General features: G+C 40.6%; 1 protein-coding gene across 2 annotated transcripts; it reads left to right on the top strand.

Annotated features, from left to right (window-relative positions):
- Positions 1-126: 126 nt before the first annotated feature.
- pank4 (pantothenate kinase 4 (inactive)) lies at positions 127-17,302 on the top strand. 2 transcript variants are annotated; one of them, XM_030729643.1, is made up of 20 exons: positions 127-263; positions 746-828; positions 1,565-1,773; positions 2,433-2,616; positions 4,397-4,489; positions 4,631-4,784; positions 7,526-7,707; positions 7,840-7,921; positions 10,085-10,185; positions 10,498-10,503; positions 11,243-11,398; positions 11,953-12,065; positions 12,493-12,580; positions 12,777-12,928; positions 13,422-13,477; positions 14,137-14,186; positions 14,779-14,883; positions 14,957-15,057; positions 15,307-15,375; positions 15,803-17,302. In XM_030729643.1, the coding sequence occupies exons 1-20, from the start codon at positions 143-145 to the stop codon at positions 16,050-16,052; spliced, it is 2,355 nt and encodes a 784-aa protein (XP_030585503.1). In that variant the 5' UTR covers positions 127-142; the 3' UTR covers positions 16,053-17,302. The 2 variants fall into 2 exon arrangements, with proteins under 2 accessions (XP_030585503.1, XP_030585505.1); XM_030729645.1 differs by lacking the exon at positions 10,498-10,503.
- The last annotated feature ends 4,429 nt before the right edge of the window (positions 17,303-21,731 follow it).

Here is a 21,731-nt window from a genome sequence, read left to right as displayed (position 1 = left end):
GTTACTACCTGATCACGCTCGCACGGGTCCGGAGAGCTTGTTTACAAGATGACGCTCACGCTCTACACTGTGCGTGGATGCTGATTGGACGCCGGAGGGCACGCACGTACAGCACGCACACAGCGTCACATAATTACCGACCATGGCGGAATGTGGTCGAGTTGACAGCAACACAAGTCACACCATGGATAAAAGCATTACTCTTCCTCCCGACGAAATATTCCGCAATTTGGAAAACGCAAAGCGCTTCGCCATAGACATAGGTACTTGGAAATATTAAAGCTTTCTTTTATTTCGCAGCCACTTTTGCACACACTGAGCTAATCTTCGTGTTTGTAGACCAGCTCTGCCGCAGCCTTAATACTCTGACAACACAAGACTTTAGGTGAAAGAAGACAAAGCTAATGGTAGCGGCTTAAATTCGCATCTAATGTTAATTTGTTTGACTGCTAGTAAGTTTATTCTAAAGATGGAAGTCTGATGAGCTTTCAGGATTATCGTTTTATCTCACTAAGCGGATGTGTGCCTAACACAACCTGGCCAACTCTCACAAGTGCAACAGCCTTGGCGTTAGCTGTTAGCTACTTGGTTATAAGAGTTTATTATCGCTTTTAAGCTAATATCAGACGTTGACGCGGCACTGCTCGTTTTAAGTTTTGATATTAACGCAGTTTTTCACTTGATTAGCTTTCGTTTCCCTGCGGTTTTCTTGCCGGACATTACCAATGCTTTTTTGCTTTAACAGGTGGCTCCCTGACAAAGCTTGCCTACTATTCAACTGTCCAACACAAAGTGGCCAAGGTGCGATCTTTTGACCACACTACAAAGGTACGGATGAAAATACAGAAATACGCTGTGTATGCTTTAAAGTGCAACCCCTGGAACAAATAAATAAATGCGCACTTGGAGGGTGTTCATTCAGCTTTTTGTAATTTCACCAAAAAAAACCAAACAAACAAACAAAAAAAAAAAAAAACAGATCAAGTAAAGGGATAAAAATATGTTGACCTGTCATCATATCATCAGCATCACCATTCCTCCACTATATTCTCCATCGAGCTACTTCCAACTCTCAAATATCAGCTGGTAGATCAGCTTTTATATTTATATATATATATATATATATATATATATATATATATATATATATTTCTACTTTAATAGTCAATCAGATTGGCATCCAGGCTTTTTGCTGACTGTGAAATTGAGTTGAAGAGAAACTTTAACACTCGTTCCTCTGTGACATCATCCATTATCATCCTGAAATTACTTCATCATTATGATTACTATCTCCCCTGGTCCTTTACCATATATGCAACCCTATATATGATACATATACCCTATATAATAATTTCATTTTATTTGTTTCCTGAAGCCATATTGTTCAGCTACTAAACTAAAGTATTCTGAGTCGTATCTGATTTGCTACAGAGTTCAAGAAAAGCTGAGTGAATATCCAACAAGTGTAGCAATTCCATAATTTTTGCCTGGGCTTGTAGCAGAGGCCAACATCTGGACGGACTGAAGTACTCAGACATTTCTGTTATGTGTGTCTGTTTCCTAGGAGGCTGCCAGTGACAAGCTGTATGAAATATCAATGCAGGAAGAGGTCACAGCACGCCTGCACTTTATCAAGTTTGAAAATGCTTACATTGAGACGTGCTTGGATTTCATCAAAGACCATCTGGTTAACACTGAAACCAAAGTTATCAAAGCCACAGGTGGAGGGGCACACAAGTTCAAAGAGCTAATCGAGAGGAAACTGGGACTTAAGTCAGTATATACAAATCACTTTTAACTATCACCAAAAAAGTCTCTAGCTGTGCTGTATCATTCAGCTTTTGTCGCAGCCTGCAGGTACTAACAGAAACAAAGGGAAGTACGTTTCTGGCATGTTTTGGATGACCAAGCTTGAGTGAACAATAGTCCACTGTTCTTGCTGTAACCAGTGCACAAAGCAATATCCTGTCCTCTTCCTGTGAAACAGGAAATTGCAAGACAAATTGTATTTTTTTTTTTTTAGGAGAGACCTTTGGGAGACCTTATAAAGACTCCTCTGGAAAAATAACTACTGTTTGTTGGCTTGTCAACTTTTGCAGCCATCTTTTTATTTTGGCCAACTGAAACATGCGTCTGCAACATCATAATTGTGATGTGATTGAGAGCAAGATACAGTTTCAGTTTTCACAGTTTAATGTTACGCTAGTTTTTTTTACCATAAAACAACTATTTTGCATTAGCTGGTGTTTGTAATTATAACCTGCCTGTGCAGCTGTCTAGAAGAGTGTAAATCTGTAATCATATTGAAGAAGAAAATTTCTTGTTTTAGCTGGTGATGATGTTTTACTGTTTAACCTTCTGCTTTGCTTTATTTCATACTTATTTGAAAATAACTCAAGCTAATCACTCGTTCTTGTCTTTTATTGTGGCAGAGTGGACAAAGAGGATGAGATGACCTGCCTCATCAAGGGCTGTAATTTTGTACTGAGGAACATACCACATGAGGCATTCGTGTACGCCAAGCATGCTGACTCAGAGTTCCGCTTTCAGACGACTAATCCAGACATCTTCCCTTATCTGCTGGTAAACATCGGCTCTGGGGTGTCCATAGTTAAGGTAAAAGTTAAGGTTTTATGTGTTGTTCAAGGGGGAGTGTCTCTGTGCTGGATGATTAGGAGAAAAAATGTTAAAGTTTTTTTAGCTTTAAGAAATACCCTATTTCTCGTCCACATTTTTTTTGCACTATTTTAAAAAACACTATTATAGAAACTGACGGAAACTGGATTTTTAGGGAGTTAAGGCCCATATCCCTTTGTATATACACTGATCAGGCATAACATTGTCATCACAGGCAGGTGAAGTGAATAACACTGATTATCTCTTCATCATGGCACTTGTTAGTGGGTGGGATATATTAGGGAACATTTTGTCCTCAAAGTTGATGTGTTAGAAGCAGGAAAAATGGGCAAACGTGAGGATTTGAGCGAGTTTGACAAGGGCCAGATTGTGATGGGTAGACAACTAGGTCAGAGCTGAAATCGCCAAAACTGCAGCTCTTGTGGGGTGTTCCCAGTCTGCAGTGGTCAGTGTCTTATTAAAAGTGGTCCAATGAAGGAACAGTGGTGAACCAGTGACAGAGTCATGGCAGGCCAAGGCTTACTGATGCACATGGGGAGTGAAGGCTGGCCCGTGAGGGCTCATCCAACAGATGAGCTACTGCAGCTCAAATTTGTAGAAAAGGTTAACGCTGGTTCTGATAGAAAGGTGTCAGAATACACAGTGCTTGCACAGTGCATATGATGCTGTATAGCTGCAGACCAGTGAGGGGGCCCGTGCTGACCCCTGTCCACTATGCCAACAGTGGGAAATGGACTGGTTATTATGTATTCATTTAATACACTTGATACAACATGTCTTCATTCACAGACATATTCATACAAGCACTTTTTCTACATCTAAGTGCTTTCTCTCTAACATTTACACTCCAGTAAACAACTTGGGGTTCAGAATCTTGCACAAGAATACTTTGACATGCAGACTGGAGCCGCCAGGGATTGAACCACCAACCTTCTGATTAGTAAGTCTCTAGCTTTGTTCTACCTCCTGAGCCACAGCCACATACCCAAAAATGGGCATGTGAGTATCACAACTGGACCACAGAACAATGGAAGAAGGTGACCTGGTCTGATAAGTCATGTTTTCTTTTATATCACATGGATGGCACACATGGGTGTTTGTGTGTGTCCCTTAACTGGGGAACATCTGGTACTATGATGCACTATAGTAAGAAGGCAACCCAGTGGAGGCAGTGTGATACTTTGGGTCCTGCCACGTACCACCTATCAAGCATTTAATTGAAACAATATTCCCTGATGGCTGTGGCCTCTTTCAGCAGAATAATGCACCCTCCCACAAAGCAAAAATGGTTAAGGAATAGTTTAAGGAGCACAACAATGAGTTTGAGGCGTTAGCTTGGCTTTAAAATTCCCCAGATCACAATCCAGTGGAGCATCTGTGGGATGTACTGGACAAATAAGTCCGATCCCCACCTCACAGTTTACAGGACTGAAAGGATCTGTTGCTAACATCTTGGTACAGATACCACAGCACACCTTCAGGGGTCTAGTTGAGGCCATGCCTCGGTGGGCCAGGGCTGTTAGAGTCATTAGTTTCCTCGTTAGTACAGTGGTTAGTGTCCCTGCCTGTCATGTGGGAGACTGGGGTTCAGTTCCCTGATGGGAGATAAGTCTTTCTTTAATTTCCCTGATGGAATCTTCTTAAAGGGATTAATAAAGCTTTATCTAATCTAATCTAGATGATGGCTTTCATATGATTTACTAAGTTCTTTGTGTGATTTACACACTAAGTGGTATCCCATTCTTTTCACCTTCTCCAGGTTGAATCAGAAGACAAATTTGAGAGAATAGGAGGGAGCTCAATAGGTGGAGGGACATTTTGGGGCCTTGGAGCCCTTCTCACCAAAACAAAGGTAATAATATCCTAAATTATGTGGACTGGTTTTATTACCAGTCACTTTTTTTTTTATCAGCGGCTGCTTAAATTGTGTATTTAAGAATGGCTTCTCGGTGCTGGATTTTGTCCCTTGAACTTGATTCTTTATCTCCTTTAGAGATTTGATGAGCTACTGCAGTTGGCCTCAAAAGGACAGCATACAAGTGTTGATATGCTTGTCAAAGATATCTACGGAGGATCGTACGGCTATTTGGGCTTGACTGGAGATCTTATAGCGAGTAGTTTTGGGAAGTCTGCTACTGCTGACAAAGGTGAGTCACGGACAGACTGATTTTATTTAGCTAACCTGTAGTGTTCTGTGAGTGTACAGTACTGTGTAAAAGTCTTGAGTCACTTGTCATTTATGGGAAAATAAATGACAAAAATGGGAAGCTAGGTGTAGCACTTTATTGAAACATGTACAAATATACATGGAAATACAGAGGATAAGGCCAAAACAGAGCTTGTTAGCTTGAAAGTCAGTATCTGGTATGACCGTCTTTATTTTTCAGCACAGCCTGAAGTCTTTTAGGCAAGTCTTGTTGTACTTTCTTTGAGTAGTCTTTAGGATTAGTTCTCTAGACTTATTGAAAGACACTGCAAAGCTCATTTTTGGATTTTGGCTGCCTTTTGTTTGGTTGTCTATCTATTCCCACACTGCTTCAATACCGCTGAGGTCTGGGCTCTGGGGAGGCCAATCAATGACTGATTGATGATTGAATCATTATGTGGCATGCTGAAAAAAAGAACTAATCAGATACTGGTGTTGCATGGCAGATTCCATAAATTTTAACAACATCCCAAACACCACTGGCTGAAATGCAAAGCCTCCACTGTGTTTCACAGATTGCTGTAGGCGCTCACTGTGGTACCTCTCTCCTGACCTCCTCTGTACAACTAGACAATGATTTGAATTTGGATTCATCACACCATAAGACCTGTTGCCACTGATTATCAGTCCAGTTCTTGTGTAATTTGGCATACTTCAGACTTTTCTCCCCTTTTCCCTTCCTTAAGAATGGCTTTTTGATAACCACCCTGCCACTGAGACTGATGAGGCTTTGACAGATAATAGATGGATCAACTGAAAGGCCAGATGCGTCTCTCAGGTCATATGTCAGGTCTTTGCTGCTTTCTGAAGTACATGGCTTTCAGATACTGTTCATCTGCTGTAGATAGTTTTTTTTTTTGTTGTTTTTTAGGTCTTACATTTCTGTACTACTACTTTTGTCCTTCAGTTCCTCAAAAATTTTAAGGACACACTGCACAGCTGCTGAAATATAAAAAGTTTTCAACTAATAGTTCTTTGCAAATCATCGTGTTGGTGCAAAAATACACTTTTATGCCTGTCAAATTGTATTTAATCTGTCATTTTTCATAGATTCACAAAAAGATGCAGGAACAAATTATGTGTTTTTGTGACAGGCTGCTTAGTAACAAAGTACCTAAAGATAATTTAAAGTTAGTTCTTTGTTAAGTTGTCTGTTATGTGTAGACACAACACTGATTCATCCCTTGGGTTAGGTGCTTTTTTGTGTTTGAGTGATTCATAGGACAGTGTGAAGTGGCTTAAACAAAAAAACATTCTTCTGAAAATGGACTGAAATTGAGCAAAAAGCAGCCAATGTCCAAAGAAAAACTTTGAAAGACCTTCAGAAAGCCTGAAGAACTAAAGCTCAAGACTACTTTCGAAAGTCTGGTCCTTGTAAGCAAAATAAAAAGAAATGAGTGGTGACTCAAGACTTCTGCACGGCACGTTTTTGTAACTTAAGACTCTATCAACATAGTTATTTATTGTGTCCTGTATTTGTAATTTATTAAAGTTAATTGTGACAAAAACAAAACCCAACATCTTCTTGGTGTCAGACGTTCTTCTGATGTGGGCCCATAAAGTCATAAGTGTAAGCAGCTTGGTCTGAATGGCAACAGCTGCAGGGCAGCAGCTGCAGTATGCTTGGATTATTCATGGGTGAAATGTATTCCAGTGATGGCCTAGTTTCAAGTGTAATATATCTGAATTTGCATTTAAACTCAAACTGAACCAGTCCACCTCAGATGATTACATTTGGATAGTTGCTTCTTTTTAACTATCACACGTCGCATCACCGCTAGAATTTCAAGAGAATATCTTCAGATGTAGCTGCTGCAGGTTAAAGACTTGAAAATAAATTGATTATAGCCTCATATATGTATTTGGGTTTTTCTGATAATGCAGGAATACAGATCCCCGTTCGCTTTGACCTTGTTCACTAATTCATATGGAGGTTTTGTACGAAGACATGTGATGATTGACATGAGCAGTCGAGCATTTTTCTTGGAATTGCAGTGCACCGGTGACAGCCAGTTTAATACCCAACAATCCTGTCCCATCATCTTACAGGGTGGGGCTGACATGTCAGAACTTGTGATCACTAACAGGTTTGAGTTAACGTTAGTGACACGTTATTACATAGGCTCTTTTTGTCTTTTGAAATTTGCCGTTGATATTGTCGGGAACAATAAATAAAATGCATTACCGTTGTGATTCATTGTTTCCTGGGTGGACCTTTTCAGCTGGAAGTATTTCTTCAGACTCTGTTTCCTGATTTAAATTGCATACTCAAATATTATATATTCACCGTACATAGTAAAGGAGAAAATGGTGTGGAGTTGCTTCTAAGCCATTTTAAGGCATTACTTTCAGGGAAAGAAAAGCCAAACGCTGTCATTTTGATAAATGGAGGCTTGTTTTTTAAGAGTTTAATTAATTCCAGGAAAAAAAAGCCTCTAATATTTTCCAGTTTTATTACCAATGCAGATGCAAACAGTTGGCCTTTCATCCATTGTTGTATTTGCAGCTGTTACTGTCTAACTGCTGCTCTTGGGCAATTATTGTAGATAAATCTGTATTCTAAGTTATAGTTCCAGTTTGAAAAACTAGCAAGTATTTGGATATGATGTCACAATGCCACCCCATTACCTCTGTTACCACATAGTATACTTTTATGTTCATATAACCTGCTCTAAATTGTAGAGTTTTCCAAAGAAGACATGGCCAAGAGTTTGCTTCATATGATCAGCAATGACATCGGGCAGCTGGCCTGTCTTTATGCCAAGCTCCACAACCTGTCCAGAGTGTACTTTGGAGGCTTCTTTATTAGAGGACACCCTGTTACCATGCACACCATCACCTATAGCATCAACTTCTTCACCAAGGCAAGCAGAAGTTTCTCCATTGACACACACACAAAAAAAAACCCCACTTTACGAGAAGGCGAGATCTACTTTTTCTTGTCAATGTAGTTGTGAACCCACAGCCCAGATTTTTACCTGCTCTTGTTGTTTCAGGGTGAAGTTCAGGCTTTGTTTTTGAGACATGAAGGGTATCTGGGAGCCATCGGAGCCTTTCTTAAAGGAGCAGAAGAAGACAGTAAGAAAAAAACAAACCTAATTGTTATTGTGGTTTTTTTCACCTCAGTGTTTCCCCACGCAAAGATCATACTTGGTTGTTCTGCCTAGGCATGTTGGCCAACACCCAAGTCTATTCATTCATTTATTTCTGACAGAGACAACATCATGATCAAGTTATTGTTTGGCAGGGCCTTTGTTCTTAGCTTGAAATTTTAGTTACTGCCAGCTACCTAGGTCTGGCCTGTTCCATGTAGTGTTTTCTTGCAGGCAGGTTTGTCAGGTTGCTGTTATGGCAGTCCTCTGTATTATTTAACCTTCTACGGTCCGCGTCCTGTGGTCAAACTAACTCCACCATCAGGGACTGAATGTGGAAGAAGTAGCCCCTTTTCTGCCACGGAGATCCACTGCAAGTGTGAGGACCGCTCTAACCAGAACCTGCAGCACTTGAAGAGCTAGTGTTGCTGCATAAGGACTGCAGAACAGGGACTGCCTTTCAAAGTTGCAGTCCAAAATGGTAAAATTTAAGTCCCTCCACAGGGACCACTGGAACGTGTATTAAATTAAAAAGTGTACATGGTTTTATTTTTAAAAAGCACAGTTGAGCCCTTGTTTTGCTACCACAAGTGTAATTCTGTGGGAAACACTACATCCTTCATGCAAATCTTCACTCACATTAAAGAGATGACTGAAAACTTGTAGCACCACAGGAAGATTCTTGGAAACAGTTTTATGGCATTAAATATGAATAAAATCTGTGGAATTCAGTTGCAAAATGTCCTCGACAAAAACACGTTTCATAATCTGCCATCACAGTATAATAAAGGAATGATGCATCATCAGAGAACAAAGACCGATAACAGCAATGATTAAATACGAGGGTGGGCTGAAAAGTTCATAGGCTGACCAACATAGTCGACACATTCTCCCCTGTGGTCCACACACTTCTTCCATCAGTGTTATAGAAGCTCTCATCCTGACCCTCAAAAAAGTCCTCAACAGCAGAGATGACCTCATCATCGGTCCGATACTGTTGAACATGAAGTGTTTCTTCATGTTGGGGAAATAAAATAGTCAGATGGTGCCAAATCAGGAGAATATGGAGGGTGCAGCCACAGACTTGTGTGCAGGAGCATTGTCCTGGTGAAACAGGACCCCCTTCATCAGTTTTCCAGGCCTTTTTAACTTGATTGCCTTTCGCAGCTGCCTCGGCAAGTTGGCACAGTATTCTGCATTGATAGTTTGGCCTTTTTGAAGGTAGTCAATGCACACAATGCCCTTGGCATACCAGAAGACGGAGACCATCACTTTTCCTGCTGATGACACCACCTTGGCCTTCTTTGGTGGGGAGAAGACGGGTGTTTCCACTGCATGGACAGCCGTTTGGTCTCTGGCTCAAAGTGGTGAACCCAGCATTCATCTTGGGTGAGAAAATGTTCAATAAAACCGGCTGGATTTATTTCAAAATGTGTCAAGTTTGCCTGTGACACGACCAGCCTGGTGGGCTTTTGATCGGGCATCAAAATTCGTGGCACTCACGGAGCAGAAACCTTTGACACTCCAAGATTGTTATGCAGAATGTTCTCAACTTGTTCACGGGAGATGCTCACAGCATTAGCTATCTGATTAACAGTTAAATGTCTGTCATCCATCACCATGTGGTGAGCACAGTCAATGTTTTCTTGGGCGGTGGCTGTGGCAGGACGTCTGGACCTTGGGTCATCTTCAAGGCACTCTCTACTCCTCTTGAATTCAGCTGCCCACTTTTGCACAGTTGATAAAGCTGGAGCATCTTCCCCTAATGTAGCAACCATGCCAGCATGAATGTCCTTGGGGGCTAACCCCTTTTTTCTGCAGATATTTGATAACACCACGGTGCCAAATTTGATCCATTTTCACAAAATGTCTCTAGTACTACTTTTCCAAGTCTTCAATTCTGTATCCAACGTGGGTTTATCTGGAAAGAAAACATACCATTAGCATCAGTAAAGGTTGATTTTTAAGGCATGCCCAATTTAATTACTCCTTCTTAGCCTATGAACTTTTTAGTCCACCCTCGTATGCTGGATTACTTTGCTATAGACATGTTTAAATATTAACTTTAATCGTTATAAAATGTTTTGTAATTCAAATTTTGAACCATCATTATAACAATGTATTAACAATTACATTTTATCTCCTGTAGATCCAAACCAGTACAGTTGGGGTGAGAATTATGCGGGTAGCTCAGGTCTGATGAGCGTTTCTCCTGACATGAATCCTATGCAACGTGCTCGTAGTGGAACGGTGAGTCTACGGGGGAGACTAGAAGCTGGGCCGTGTAGCACACCGTGGCACATTAGCCCTCATTTGCTGATGGTTGATTCATTTTTTTCCCCTGCATATCATCTTCCATCTAATTATTAAGATTTAAGTGCATCATTTAATGTTTTTATTTTTGATGGCTTTTTGATGGAGATGTCATCATTAATGTCCTCGCTTGAATACATAGTGACACAAAAACATCCATTGCGTTCATCTTTGCAGTCTAATTTTTTTTTTGTTTGTTCTTCATTTGCTCTCCACACATTCCTCTGTCTGTCTAATTCTCACCTTCAGTTTCCCGTAAGTACCTCTGCCTGCTTTGCTTGCTTCCTGGTTTGATGCTTCTGTTCGGCTCATTGTGTGGCTTAATTCTTTAGTCGTGTCGGGCAGTCATTTGTGTTCACATGAGATGAATTTTCGACAATAGAAAACGGTGCGTTCTTTGATGGTTTTGAAGTATGTGAAGTGTTGCGAGTGTGCGCTTTGCTTTGTGATTCTTTGTTGTGATGCTTTTAGCATCTAGGTCACTGTGGACCATCAAGAACTGTCGGCCTCTAGCATTAGCAGCTCGGCGACCCCCTCCGACCCACGATCACTGAAATGCCCCCCTGCCCAGCTTAGATTGACTTGTTTTTATTACTGCAGACTGGCTCTTCTTTGCTTTTTCTCGCCACTCAAGAAACTTTCAGTAGCTGTACTAAGTTCTTTAAAAGGACCTCCTCTAATGGACTATTGATTTTGTGTTCATTTAATGAATCTCTCGGCTTCCGCTGGCTTTTAGAGTTAAATTCTGCTTTAACCTTTCTTCTTCACTACATCTCACGCTAATCTTTTTTTGTTGATTCACTAAAGAAAAAATACTGACATGAGTGCCACAGAAAAGGGGAAATACTGTGAAATGCATCCTGGAATGACAGTGTGTAAGAGGGGTAGCGGGAGTAGGCTCGGACATTTTAAAGAGCTGGAAGAAGCATCGAGCTGTCGGAGTTTATGGATGAGGCTTGACAGCACGAATCGTTTCTGTCTCTTTGTTGTGTAGTTTGACATGTTGGAGATGGACCGTCTGGAAAGGCAGCTGGTGAATCTGCCTCTGCTACAAGACCCTTCCTCTTACATCCCTGACACTGTGGACCTCACTGAGGATGCTCTGGCCCGTGAATACTGGTTGTACTGCTTTGAAGAGGCCCTAGATGGGGTAGGATGGCAGAATAGCTGAGTGTAAAATGAATTTGCACCATGTGGAAAATGTCTGTAAAATTACTCATAAAAGGGGGGGCATTAGACCTTGAGATCTTTGTGCCTGTTAAGATGGTAAGATTGGTCAGCTACAGAATAATAAAATATTGTCTTCTCATAACTGAGAGACATGTCAGACAGCATTTTCTCCCCAGATTAACCACACATGCAGCATCACGAAAGAGCTGCTAATGATTTTCAGTAAAGAAACACACAGTGAGAACCAAAGCAGTGTTTATGATGCTATCTGTCACTCTAATTCACAGTTCCACCTGACTGCACTGACAACATTGTTCCTCTATTGTCATGCTTGCACTCCTGTACAGTTGAGCAGTGGGGAAAAATGGCTAGCAGACTGCTCTGTGTTCATAGAATTGACTTAAAATAATTCGAATATGCCAGTCTTTCTGTTGGGACGTAGTGAAGGACCCTAGACACAGCATCGGTTCTCATCCACTGTGCCACATCATGCAAGATGATGTTGTCTATCACTGTTCTTATTTCCTTGAGCAGGTGGTTAAGAGAGCTGTAGCAAGCCAACCCGACATGCCAGAGGCGGCCCTGCGTGCTGAGAAGTTCCGTCAGAAATACCGACACAAGCTTCAGACCCTTCGCCACCAGCCATTGTAAGGACTGCTACTGCATCTAGTTTACTCAGACGTTACTTTTAGTCCAAACTAAAACTCAACTCTTTTCTTCATCTTCTGCATTAGTTTTATCTCTTTATACCTGCAAAATCTTGATGTCGATCCTGTTTACTGTTTCGGATTTTAGGACTGGGCTGCATTCAGTAAGTGTGAATTAGTTGTGTTAATTTAGCAGAAAAAAAAACTCCAGTCGTTTCACAACACTGGGTGTGTACCTCTGTAGAAAGTTAAACATGAAATACTTCCAAATTCCAGATATTCCTAAATTGACTGTTTATCTTTACAAGAATTTAGTTCAGAGCATAAAAAAAAGTAAAAAAAAAAAAAAAGCTTTGCATTTATCATCCCAGCCCGGTTGTTTCTATGTTTCTCTTGGCTAATGTAGAGTGCTTCTCTTCTCACCTAGTGCTTATGGATCCCTCACTGTCAGAAGTCTGTTAGACACGAGGGAACACTGTTTAGACGAGTTCAACTTTCCTGATCCCTACTCTAAGGTCTGAGTGAAATCTATCGAATCTGTTTTCCTTTTATGCTCTTTTCTCATGTTTTACAGCTGAGTGTGCCTTCAGCGGTTAATGTTAATGTTTTTTGTTTCTTTTTTAAAGTCTGATGCTCATCATGTCCACCTGCTGAAGTTACCCCCTACAAGGGTCCAGTATGAACTCGTATCATGTTTCTGTTGTGTTTCAGATCAAACAGAGGGAGAATGACGTCGCTCTCAAGTACTATCAAAAGGCGGTGAAGTCCCTGGAGGAGTTGAGCTGGGAGGAGAGACAGTTTGCCTTAGTCAGGGGCGTCCTGGCTGGAAATGTCTTCGACTGGGGAGCCAAGGCCGTGTCAGAGTGAGTGGAGCTGAAGGCTTTTTTTCCATCTGTCTGAACAGCCGGGTTGATGGATCGCACGCTCCCGTTGACTTGGATAGTAGAAGAGACCGCGGCTGCATGTTGTGTTCTTTCATGTTGTTGTAGCGCTGCTTGCCGAGGCTTTCGCTGCTTTGGTCTGTAAATTTTGGTCCAGAGGGATTTTATATTAAAATAATAAAATAATGATGGACATATCTGAAGTCTACTTAACAACAATTGATCCCTAAAACTTTTCTAGAAATGTGTTTAATTTCTGTTATCCTGGCTTTTTCGGGCCGGATCATATTGTTAGCCGTTTGTTCCTGAAGGACTGATAGCACATTTTTATGTGCAGGTCAGGCTGCAGAAGCTTTTAGAGACACAAAATATTTTTAGTCCGGTCTCAAAGTTTTGAAAGTTTTGTTTTTGCTTTGTAAACTGCCTTTTGTTCATACTGGTCTCACTGTTGTGTGTTTTGTTTTGTCATATGCAGCGTCCTGGAATCTGACCCTGAGTTTGGGTTTGAGGAAGCTAAACGACAGTTGGAAGGTATTCAAGTACTTTACTTTAATGCAATTACAACTACACAGCACGTGTATTGTAGACTGCATGTTAGCAGGGCATAAGGAGTGTGAGAGGTCCATCTGTGCAATGTGAGGGTCAACTCTATTTCAGCAACAGTCACATTAACAGAACATTTGAGCTTATTTTTATAATACTAACATGTCTCTTTGCTTCCCTTCACTTACATCTCTCTAAGAAGACCTGGGAGCCAAATGAAAACTCTTTAGTTCCACAGTTTCAATCTCAAGTGATGCGACAGCGTGCCATGGGTACACCTTTGGTTCCTTTGATTGGAGGTCCCCTCGGAACAATTTCCTTGTTATTTGAGGAGAGAGAAGAAAAGCATCACATGCATAAAATAGAAACACATGAAACTTGAAGCATGAAAATATACTTTTGTGTACAAGTAAACACTGTTGTGCAGCTGGATATTTGAAAGAGAAAGCTCTCTGTTCTGTTTGGCATGTGTGAGGTGGCCGAAAGGAAAATTCACCTCAGACATTTCCTGTTAGCTGCACGTCTCTTTCAGTGCTAGCACACCTTCTAACGTCTGCTGATGATACACTGTCAGGATTCAGACCTGCTTCTAAGCCTCTTGGTGGTCAAACTGACTTCTGTACTTGTGTTTTTTATTTGCTTCTCAGAGCGGCCGTGGCTTGTTGACTCCTATGACCAGTGGCTCGAAAGACTAAAGGTCAGACTCTCTCTGTTGCACTAAATAATACAATAAGTACACACACACACACACACACACACACACACACACACACACACACACACACACACACACACACACACACACACACACATGGGCTGTTTTCACAGGTGAACTCAGGACAGTGTTTGTAGAATCAGGTCTGGACCTTTGTTCAGAGTTGTACTGTTTTGCATGCAGCACACAGCAGGATACAGTCTGACACATTTTCACCTCTGGGAATACTCTGTTTGGTAGTTTGGAGTATTCTCTCAGCACGCAGACTTTGTTTCCCTCTGGATCCAACTATGTTAAATACTGTGTGTTTGTGGCTTTTTTCACACGTGTTCTGCAGCCGTGAACCGGAGGAGGTGCATAAGAAAACACAAACTGAGACATTAAACGGTCTTTACCCTACCGCAGAAACCTCATATTCAAAACTGTTACTATCAGGAATAACCATATTTTGATGAACCACAAAGAAATTAAATCTTCTGGGTGGTCATTAGTAGTGTTTTGCTTACTTGACGGTATGTTTTGTTTTCTTGATGATTAATGTTTGAATACCATCCATCCTGGTTTTCTCTTGCAGGGTCCTCCTCATAAGTGTGCCCTGTTTTTCGTAGATAATAGTGGAGTCGACATCATTCTAGGTGTGATGCCTTTTGTGAGAGAGCTTCTCTCTCGAGGAACAGAGGTAAGGAATTAAAATAATTGTGGAATACTGTATTTGGTCAAAAATTAAACTGTACAACTCTTCTATGGCTTAGGTGGTATTGGCCAGCAACTCTGGTCCAGCTTTGAACGACGTGACGAACGGTGAACTGCTGATATTGACAGAGAGAATCGCTGCTATGGATCCTGTAATTGAGTGAGTGTATATGAGTGATTTTAAATGTGGTTTGATCTTGACGAGGCAAATTGATCAGGGCATAAAGTTTCATTATTGACATACAAGCACAAGTTAAATTCTAATTAAGCTTTACTTGTCATTTCTTTCACACATGTATGACATCAGTACAATGAAACAGTTTTTTTTTTTTTTTTGATCGTGAACCATAGTGTGATAAATAGTTGCAGAGACCTGAGTAATTGTGGTGTGTTTGTTGATGCTTTGTAGGGCTGGCCTGAGGGAGGACAGGTTGCTGTTGGTGCAGAGCGGTTCCAGTTCCCCATGTTTGGATCTGAGGTTTGTTGTTTTAGTTTGTATTTAACTTTATTTTTTCTTCTTTAAATGACAAAGAGCTCCTCTTGCTCTGAGAATGCACACATAGGGAGGTTAAAACTCACGTGGGCTTCAGTGGATGTCTGTCAAAATGGATACACATCACACTTGCACTCAAGTGTAATCCAAAAGTGTGTTTTTCCAAAACATGCATGCATGCAAAAAAAAATCCTGTGAAGTGATAAGGACAAGGGTAACCTAATCTGCTTCTCAGAATCAGATGTGAAAGTGATTTTCTGTCATGCATATACATTGTTACAATGGTGGATGCCGATGAGCCAAAACTCTAGACTTTAAATTTTAAGGCAGTTCTTCTGATGCAAACTCCTCTCCTAACTACACATCAGTCGGATTACGAAGTGTTTGATTCTACGTCTTTATTGTTTTCCAGCCGCCTGGACAAAGTCTTGGCGAACGTTGTGCGGGAGCGAAAGACCGACCTGGTCATCATTGAGGGAATGGGTCGAGCAATCCACACCAACTACTACGCCATGCTCAGCTGTGAGAGCCTCAAGATGGCTGTCATCAAAAACTCGTGGCTGGCCGACCGATTGGGGGGGAAACTCTTTAGCGTGGTCTTCAAGTACGAAGTACCAGCTGGGAAACCGAACCAGGACTCCGGTGCGCTTTCGCCCTTCTGAGCGTGACAGAGCTCACGTTGAACCGGTTTGAGTTGTAGCTCTTAATGTGAAGATGATGATGGTATACTGCCACTGAGTGAACAGCTGATTTTAATGCTGACTGTTAAAAGTTTAGGTGGGTTTTTAAGGATGGTCATTAATAGGAGGATTTGTACATTTTTATTTTTAAATCGACTTTTGGCTTCATGAACTTTTTATTGTTTTCTTGCACATCTGTCAACTTTTCTGTTGAATCACATAGTTTATGGCTATCATCAGTACCTGTTTAGAGACGAAGCTTTTATTTTGAAAACGTGCATCCGTCATGGGCAACATGACTGCGCACACCAAAAAAAATGTGACTTTTTGGCTGGGGTATGTTTGTGCATAAGAGAGCGAGAGCAGCAGGAATAATTAGAGCTTTCAGCGGTAAGACGTATTTAATGTGCCTTAAGGCTGATGTGATTAAAGTATCACTCACTCAGTTTTGCTTTGAATTCCTGGTGGAGGCTGCATATTACACAAATATTTTTTTTTTCAGCACTCTCACAACATCGACAAAATTCCAGTTTTTCTTTTCATGACATTCACGCCACCGAATGATTTGAAATTAAGAAATTTGCTCATTGTCACTGTCATTTGTGTAGCTGTTGAGGTGGAATCAGGGAAAGAGCAGCACTTTATCACAGTAATTAAAAAAAAAAAATGTGGTCATGTTCCTCCACAAGGTGGCAGTATTCTACTGTAATGTAGATTTTTACGCTCTACATCTCTCCAAAGGTGCTTGGTGTCAAAATCAACACTGCATATTTCAGGTTCAGTAAACTGTAAGCATCACATGGAACTTGATGTCGCTGAGCTGGCTGGGGCACGAGTCCATGCATTCACTGTAATCACCTGGCATGTACAAATACACACTGCGATCCATCCCTGAGTCACATGACATGTGTTTGAAGGCAATAATACGGCAGCTTCTAGTTGTAACAAACATCAGACATGATGTGAGGTGGCTCATTGTTTCGGTAACGTCATCACAAATGTCTGAATTCAAGGCGAGAAGCCTCGGTGTGAAAATATCTCACCAAAGTTACAGCTGCTTCACTTGTGTACTCATACTGCAATATTGTATTTTTCATTTGTACATATATGTGATATACAATTGTGTGTGTATATAGTTATATATATATGAATATATACTGTATATATATATGAAATTCAATTGCATCACTTCAGTTAATCACACCAAGCACAATTTTGAGTATTATTCTCTTGACAATCAATTTTAATTAAATGGTGAAAACCTATATTATACCCTCGTGTGTGTGTGTGTGTGTGTTGCATTCATTTTCTTTGTAGATGTGTCAGAAGAGTTTTGAGCTGAGCAGAGAAATCGGAAGAGTTGAAAGTTGCCTCATATTAAAAAAACGAACCTGCCCCCGGCAGTATGAAAGCTCGACACCCTAGTTTGTGGTGGTTGATGCCTGCTGGGGAGCTTTGAGCTGATAATGCATGAGGAGGCCTGGCAGGGGGTCCTCCTGCTTTTCCTCTTGCTCATCGCTCCCACTGCCAAAACCCCCCACACATCCAGTTCTGCAGCATGCCCTTATGGATGTGGTGACATCTGCTTATAGCCTATGAAAGGTCTGCGCTGGTGTTATTCTCGTGTACTCTTTTGTTTACACTTTACAGTGCAGACAGACATGTGTCTGTTCACGAGTGCAGTCATGCACAGGTCACGAGATAATGGGCACCTCTTGCCTCCGACGAGATATCTTGGTCGTTTGTGGGACCGAGATCAATCTGGCCAAAGTTTGGCTAGATCGAGGGCCAGAAGTGACGCTTCTGATGCAGAAACTTTTTGTTTTGACTGCTGGAAATGACAAAAAAAAAAAAAATGGGCCGTCGTGTGTTTGGTCACATTCTGGCTGCATGAACACGCAGCTCTGCTGTTTTGTGCATGTGCACAGCAATCGTCTCATATAATGAACACTGTCTTTAAAAATGCATGTGATTAACAGAATGGTTAAAAAGAAGAAATGTCTCATTTTTGCTAATTATTTAGTATTAATTAAAACATTCTGGTGTAGAATGTTAATAATTTATTGCATTCATAAATCATTGCATATTTCTTTCTTTTGCATGAGGGCACACAAGCTGATTTTTAACAATAACAACTATGAAAACTATAAGAACCATCAATACTGACGGTCCTGACCCTCCTGGTGCTTCATATTATACCGGACTCATTGTTTGTAGCCATTTTGTATCTTTTTTAATAAGAATAAGCAAAGGTTGCTGGTTCAAAACCTGCAGCCAAAGAAACAGTCCGATCTTGATAATTATTATACAAAATTCTACTCTTTACAATTTTTATGTGTTTTAGAGAACTGTCACTGCCGCCTGAGCTACAGCAGCCTGCAGCTGCAGCTCAGGCTGGACTGTATTTGGTAAGAAGTCTAATGGGGGCAAACTGGCAACCGGGAGATCCTCGAGCTGTGTGACTTCTCACAGAATTGCTCGAAGTCGCTCAAACATCGACTCTGGCTCAGAGGAACAAGAACGCTCGCTCTGTATCAGGAAGACCTGTTAGATTATCCACTTTGGGAACACAGATGATTTGTCTGGGTGAAATTTAGTCACATGCAAAAAAAATATATTCATTGTTACCAAAACATCACATATCAACACAAAGGAAGTGACAGGTAGCATGTACTTGAATTTATTATTATTTATTCAAACTATTAAAAAATATCAGTGTGGCATCTGGATTTATGGGGTTATACATTTAGGTTTATTTAAATGGGACAATGCATATTAATTAACACGAGCACTTAAATTCAACATGTAAATTTGCCAGATTTTGCCATAAAGGCAAATTTTCCTGGCAGTTTTGCAGTTCCCGGCAGGTCGATGACATTTATAGATAATCAAGAAAAACCCAAGCACACAGAGACATCTGAACGTGGGTAAAAAGACAGAAACACATGTAAGATAAAGAAAAACATACTCATATGGCACATTAAACATCATCAATTTTGATATGCTAATTAGTTTTGCTTAAATAACACTTAAACTAACTTGTAAGTTTTCGATACGCACACGACAAAAGCTACAAAGGGAGCAGCTGAAACCAAAGTGAAAAGCTGTGTGTACAATATACACCACATGCACAAAAGAACATCAAATTAAACTCAGATACATCAACATTTTACCATTTTCCTCATCCAGACTGGCAGAGATGCTGCACGGCTGCTTGTTTGGAGGTACACTAATACAGTATAAGGGAGGAACAAATCCCATATGCATGCACGCCCACATCAGCATTCACGATTCTCAGCGACTCATCGATAATCTGTCCTTAATGCACGGTTAGTTTGATTTTGTGGAAACCATCATCCTGAACAGACCATTTGCTGCAGGTTTTTTGGGGGGATTTTTTTTTTTTTTGTAAAATTTTCCAATTATAGATAAAGCTCATAACACACTGATACACCGGCTCAGAGAAACAGTGAAGCATTGACTGCGACTGTTTGCATAACATGAATCACCGTAGTTACAGTAAACACAATAATTTCAAAAGAAGTTTTCTTCTCGAGCTTGGATTTCAGCACACTGTGGCTGCAGCTTTTGTGACTTTGAGTAACAATAACATCAATTAAATCAATCATGTGACCTTAAATCTACAATGTGATAATGCAGGTATCATTGCTGTTTAGATAAATGACTTTTCTGGTTTCAGCTGTGATAAATAGCTTTTTTTTTCCCCTCACACATCTGAGTATCTTCAGTCAGATATTATTCACCACTGATTTATTCTTCCTTCTAGAAAGGTGGAATTTAGTTTTCGGGGAGGCCAGTCGGATGGTGGAGGTGTGAAATGCTAAAATGGCTTTCAAAAATGCCACACTCCTCATTTTTCAACAACTGCATTGGTAAGAAAAATGTTATAAATGATTTTAAAAAATAAAATGGCTATTGCTATAAAAAACACTACATGCAACAGTTCTGTTTTCCTTATTTTATTCAGTTTGGTCAGCTTTGTTTGATTACCAGTTTCTGTGGCATTAATTGTGCAATACTACCTTGTATCTTGCACTACTTTTAGGTGCCTATTTCAACTTATTGTAAATTTTATGCATACTCAGTCACAGCACATTGTAAATTTGGATCACCTGCAGCTGCTCTTCACACTGCTGTGAAATACAAGCCTGTGAAAATATGATTAAAAAAAAAAAAAAGAAAAAAGTTTTGATTCCAGCATGTGTGCCACCAACTCCCATCATGATCTCTCAAAAAGAATTTTTAGTCTCACACAAGCCACACAGGAGCTACGGGGGTCCCATTAAAATACCGCCTTTGACTGCTGATGTCATTCTCAAGTGTGCCTGACACAGACTGTAAGCATGAAGCAATATGTGGAAATCTAAACTTGAAGATACAGTCAGAGTGTTAGAATCTTGGTACTTTAAGCAAAGGTCCACTTAGTGTGTCAGTTGTTGGTGTTGTGTTGTGGCTGAACTGGTGTTGGAGTCTGTCTGTGGAAAGGTGCTGCCTAGAACCGTGTCACAGGGATAGTCTCTGTGGTATGTACCTGCAAACCTCCTTAGAAATGTTACACCAAGTAAACAGACTGTATTTCTGAATAAAGAGGTTTGTTTCATATGCATGTGCTAAACACAACTAACCCCAAGGAGTGTGTATTTTATGCACAGCATGTCCTTTTTTGTGTGTTCAGCCAGAATTGGAGCCTTCACAAAGTACAGCAAGATGTTTAAGCACTCAATATTAATTTCTGAAGGCATGTTTGAATTTTTGTCTGTTATCTGCCTTCTGCAGACTCACTCCCTCCGTGCTGCACTCACTAAGTGGCTTGTCAACATTGTTTGCATTCACACCAAATGACTATAAAGCTTGTTTGCTAATTTCAATAAAGCTAACAAGCACAGTGCGGACACACGAAACAAAATAGCAGACTATTTCTAAATGTCAACCTATTCCCCCAAGTGATTTATACACAATCATACTGCAAACACACACAAAGCTGAGTCTGCCAGCAGACACAAGACTCACAGTGTTGATTTGAGACAGGCTGGACGCGCTGCGGACTTTGTAAGATCGACTTGCGTGAGAACAGTCCATGAAAGATGCAGTCCCAGGGTTTCACTGCAGAGGATATATCAAAAACTAAACTCGCAGCTGAATGTTATTAAAAGTGTTGCTGGAATTTTCTTGAGCCATGTACTTAGAAAAGATACATTTTACAGGGGATGCAACCAGTCATTCTGACACACAGAGGGAATAAATAGCTTTTGAATTTAGAATTTAAACACTTTAAAATGTTGCCTTCACTGCACAGGCAAAAGTATGAGGACACGTAAACATTACAGCTATATGTGACTGTTTAACCTCCAATTCTAAAACCACAGGTATTAATGTATAACCCTCTCCACCACCATGTGAATGTTTTTCACCTGATTTCTGAACCTGGCCGCAGGAATTTGCTCCCATTCAGTGACAGCTTTGTTGAGATTGGGCACCAGTGCAGGTGATAAGGTCTAGCTCATATTTTTTTTATCCTAAAGGCACTGAATTTAGAGCACTTGGGTATTTGCTTTGTCAGAACTGAGCATCGACCTTAGTATTTCTAATGTGCTGGCTACAGTTGTATAAAGATAGAGTTTTTGTCGGGGGGGTCTGTGC

This window comes from Archocentrus centrarchus, chromosome 5 (genome assembly GCF_007364275.1).
Source record: "Archocentrus centrarchus isolate MPI-CPG fArcCen1 chromosome 5, fArcCen1, whole genome shotgun sequence".
NCBI lineage: Eukaryota > Metazoa > Chordata > Actinopteri > Cichliformes > Cichlidae > Archocentrus > Archocentrus centrarchus.
The sequence above is the reverse complement of the archived record's forward strand: the minus strand, read 5'-3'. Positions and strand labels throughout refer to the sequence as shown.

What these genes read in the sequence shown, in the direction of transcription:
- pank4 (XM_030729643.1), top strand. Translation starts at nt 143, where the DNA reads ATGGCGGAATGTGGTCGAGTTGACAGCAACACAAGTCACACCATGGAT. An exon ending in CTTTTGACCACACTACAAAG is followed by an intron (nt 829 to 1,564) that starts GTACGGATGAAA and finishes TCTGTTTCCTAG; the next exon opens with GAGGCTGCCAGTGACAAGCT. An exon ending in TTCCTGATCCCTACTCTAAG is followed by an intron (nt 12,581 to 12,776) that starts GTCTGAGTGAAA and finishes GTTGTGTTTCAG; the next exon opens with ATCAAACAGAGGGAGAATGA.